Source organism: Colobus angolensis, unplaced genomic scaffold (genome assembly GCF_000951035.1).
Source record: "Colobus angolensis palliatus isolate OR3802 unplaced genomic scaffold, Cang.pa_1.0 Scaffold135, whole genome shotgun sequence".
In the NCBI taxonomy this organism is placed as follows: Eukaryota; Metazoa; Chordata; class Mammalia; order Primates; family Cercopithecidae; genus Colobus; species Colobus angolensis.
Genome location: NW_012114433.1, coordinates 3,491,700 through 3,495,246, shown reverse-complemented (window position 1 = coordinate 3,495,246; position 3,547 = coordinate 3,491,700). Strand labels below are relative to the sequence as shown.

The window sequence follows — 3,547 nt, the reverse complement described above, 5'->3', positions numbered from 1 at the left end:
AGGTCCGTGACCCAGGCTGCAATGCAGTGGCTCACGGCACCCTCAATCTCCTGGGCTCACTGCAGTCCTGCCGCCTCAGCCTCCCAAGAAGCTAGAACCACAGGTACACACCACCATGCTCGGCTAATTTTTTAATGTTGCAGAGATGGGGGTCTCACTATGTTGCCCAGGCTGGTCTCGAACTCCCATAATCCAGCCATGTAGGAAACCTGAGACGCAGTGGGCCAGGCGGTATTTTAAAACACTGCAACGAGTACAGTGCTAAGCACTGTAATGCTCAGGAACTCTTCCCGCACGCGCCGTCCTCAGCCTCTGTGTGTGTCCTCGGGGCTCCTACTTCTTCTTCTTGCTGGACGGGGACACGGTCACGTCCTCCTTGGGAGGGTCCAGTATGAGATAAGAGGATGACACGTCCACCGGCTCCTTGATCACCGTGATGTCCACCTCATAGTCTTGTCTCTTGGCTTCTTCCTCTCTCAAGATAAAGATATTCAGCCTGAAAGCAAACATGAGAAGGTGGGAGCTTTTTTCAATCCCCCTCAAAACTGCAAAACCAGTTTGATGCTATTTATAGTATACAGCCCTTCAGACCTGCATTTCAGCAGCCTGTTAAACAAAACTAAGCTGCTACACTTGGCCTGAAATAACTGATGCCATGTCGACACAGTCCAAAGTAAACTTTTCATGTATCTATGAAAAGAAAAATTTTTTTTTTGAGACAGAGTTTCACTCTTGTTGCCCAGGCCGGAATGCAATGGTGCAATCTCAGCTCACAGCAACCTCTGCCTCCCGTGTTCAAGTGATTCTCCTGCCTCAGCCTCCTGAGTAGTGGGATTGCAGGTTTCCACCACCACGCCCAGCTAATATTCTGTATTTTTAGTAGAGACAGTTCCCCAGGATGGTCTCGATCTCCTGACCTCATGATCCGCCCGTCTCGGCCTCCCAAAGTGCTGGGATTACAGGCTTGAGCCACCGCGCCCGGCCACTCATTCCTTTTTATGTCACAGACGCCCTTAGGAAATGATAGGCTTGTCCGGAAAGCACTTGGTCCTGATGCATTCTGGCAGCTACAGAACACAGGATAGAGAGAGCAGCTCGGGAAGGAGCGGAGGGACCTCATCAGTTACCTTGCTTCCAGTTCGTCATCTTCCATCCTCCGCCGCTGGACCCGTGCTGTGCTGCGTAACCTGTCTTCCCTGATTTTCTCCTTGACAGCTGCTTCATGTTGATACGCGTGAAAGAGCGTGTTCACAAAGAAGACGTACATATTATTGACCCACGTGTTGAACTCTTCCTTTTGATCATCCTTGGGTCTCTCGTATTTCTCTGGAATAGAGTTTCATGAAGCTAAACATGAATACAATCCTGCTGTAAACTGGGGGTCTGCGTGCTTTTTCTCTTTCTGGCCTCCCTGCAGTGGGCCCCCTTCTCCTCGGCCAGGAGAGGGGAGAGGAGAAAGGGCGCTGCTCCCATGACTGCCTGGAATAAGGCAGGGGCTCAGCAGACCCTGGCTGGGATTATCAACCTTCCCTTTGAGTTTCCTGCTACCTCATTTTTTTTTTTTTTTTTTTGGAGACAGAGTCTCACTCTGTCGCCCAGGCTGGAGTGCAGTGGCGTGATCTCAGCTCACTGCACCCTCCACCTCCCGGGTTCAAGTGATTCTCATGCCTCAGCCTCCCGAGCTCCTGAGTAGCTACAGGCACGTGCCATCACACTCAGCTAATATTTGTATTTTTAGTAGAGATGAGGTTTCACCATGTTGGCCTGACTGGTCTGGAACTCTTAACCTCAGGTGATCCACCCACCTCAGCCTCCCGAAGTGCTGGGATTACAGGCATGAGCCACTGCGCCTGGCCACCTCTTTTGTTTCTAAATATCTTAAGAATTTGGGTTTTCTGATATTTTAATTTTCCGTGTTTCAAGAATAATAAACCCTTGTTTCTTGCTCTTTTTTTGAGACAAGGTCTCACTCTACTGCCCAGACTAGAGTACAGTGGTGTGACCATGGCTCACCAAGGCCTGGAGGAACTCCTGGGCTCAAGTGTTCCTCTCATCTTAGCCTCCCTGATAGCTGAGAAGGGAGCAATGCACCACAAGGCTAATTTTTTTAGTTGTGAGACAAGATCTTGCTCTGTCATCCAGGCTGGAGTGCAGAGGCACCATCATGGCTCACTGCAGCCTCCATCTCCTGGGCTCAAGTGATCCTCCCACCTCAGCCTCCCAAGTAGCTGGGACCATGGTCACGTGCCACCATGCCCAGCTAATTATTATTTTTGTTGTAGAGAGAAGGTTTTGCTATGTTGCCCATGGTCTCAAACTCCTGAGCTCTAGTGATCCTCCCATCTCGGCCTCCCAAAGTGCTGGGATTACAGGCGTGAGCCACCGCACCCGGCCTAGGTCTTGGGGACAAAATATTCAACATCTTGTATTTATTCAGAGTTTGAAACCCCTTTAAGACAAGGATAGCTATGTACCTGAGTGAATCCTCTCTCCTAGAGAACTAGACAACCGGTCACTCTCACAAAAGGAATTTCCTAGTAGTTAGAGTTTTCCCTCTCTATCTTTCTTGTCTAGGCTAAAGAATCTCTAAATCTTAAACTACCATAATTTTTTCCATCTTTTTAAGCAATTTTGGTTATCCAGGTCACCTGGAAGAATTTAAAATTCAGAAATCAAATGATACGCAATCCAGGACTCTAAGGTCGGAACAAGACTGAATCCTGCCTCAGCCTCCCAAGCTGCTGGGATTACAGGAGTGTGCCACCATACTTGGTGAATTTTGATTTTTTTTGTAGAGACAGGGGCTTGCTATGTTGCCCAGGCTGGTCTCAGACTCCTGGGCACAAGTGATCCTCCTGCTGTGGCCTCCCAGAGTTCTGGGCTTACAGCTGTGAGCCACTGCACCTGGCGGCAACATTTATGTTCATTCATGAACTCTCAACTAGACACCTACAAGCAGAAGGACAGTAAGTCATGGCTGCCACAGGCAATAATCGGATGAAATGGTACTGGAAGAGATGCCACGTGGGTCGAGGGGGCCCTTGACAGGAGACAGGGCAGGAGCCACAGGCCTGGTGAATGGCACACCGGACTTAAGGAATGACCAGAGAGATCCAGGGCAAAATCCAGTTGGAGCTGGGACTAGAGATCATCAGATCAACAGGAAAGCACATTAGCTGGGGTTTCATTTCCAGCTCTATTTCTGTTCCAGGAACTGCGCATCTTGTTTCAGCACTGCAGGAACGCCCTGTCTCTGCTGGGACGCCGAGCTCTGTGGGAGAAAATGACACAACCCACAGACTCGTACCGGACGGAGAAGAACCTGGGACATCGAGGGGTCGCGGAGGCCGAACGCGAAGAGTGTTTCAAGAAGCTGACGGTTTTCCTGACTATGGAGAGATCGGTTCAAGTGACGGCAGGATTCCTGGGGGTGGCAACATGGAGGCACTGCTGATGAAGAGGGGCCTTCAGTGGCCTGGGGAGGGCAGTGCCATGTGGAGCAAGCTAAGAAGACACAGGAGAGGTCCTGGAGAAGGTGTTGCATGTA

The 3,547-nt window shown here is 50.2% G+C and overlaps 1 protein-coding gene across 1 annotated transcript in view; it reads right to left on the bottom strand.

Annotated features, from left to right (window-relative positions):
* Positions 1-119: 119 nt before the first annotated feature.
* The window catches only part of LOC105506326 (radial spoke head 10 homolog B2-like), a 67,302-nt gene continuing 63,874 nt past the window's right edge, over positions 120-3,547 (bottom strand). The window contains exons 13-14 of the mRNA XM_011934409.1: positions 1,128-1,326; positions 120-496 (exon numbers count right to left, since the gene is read on the bottom strand). Coding sequence (XP_011789799.1) covers positions 334-496; positions 1,128-1,326 — 362 coding nt within the window. The 3' untranslated portion in view covers positions 120-333. The remainder of the gene's footprint in view (positions 497-1,127; positions 1,327-3,547) is intronic.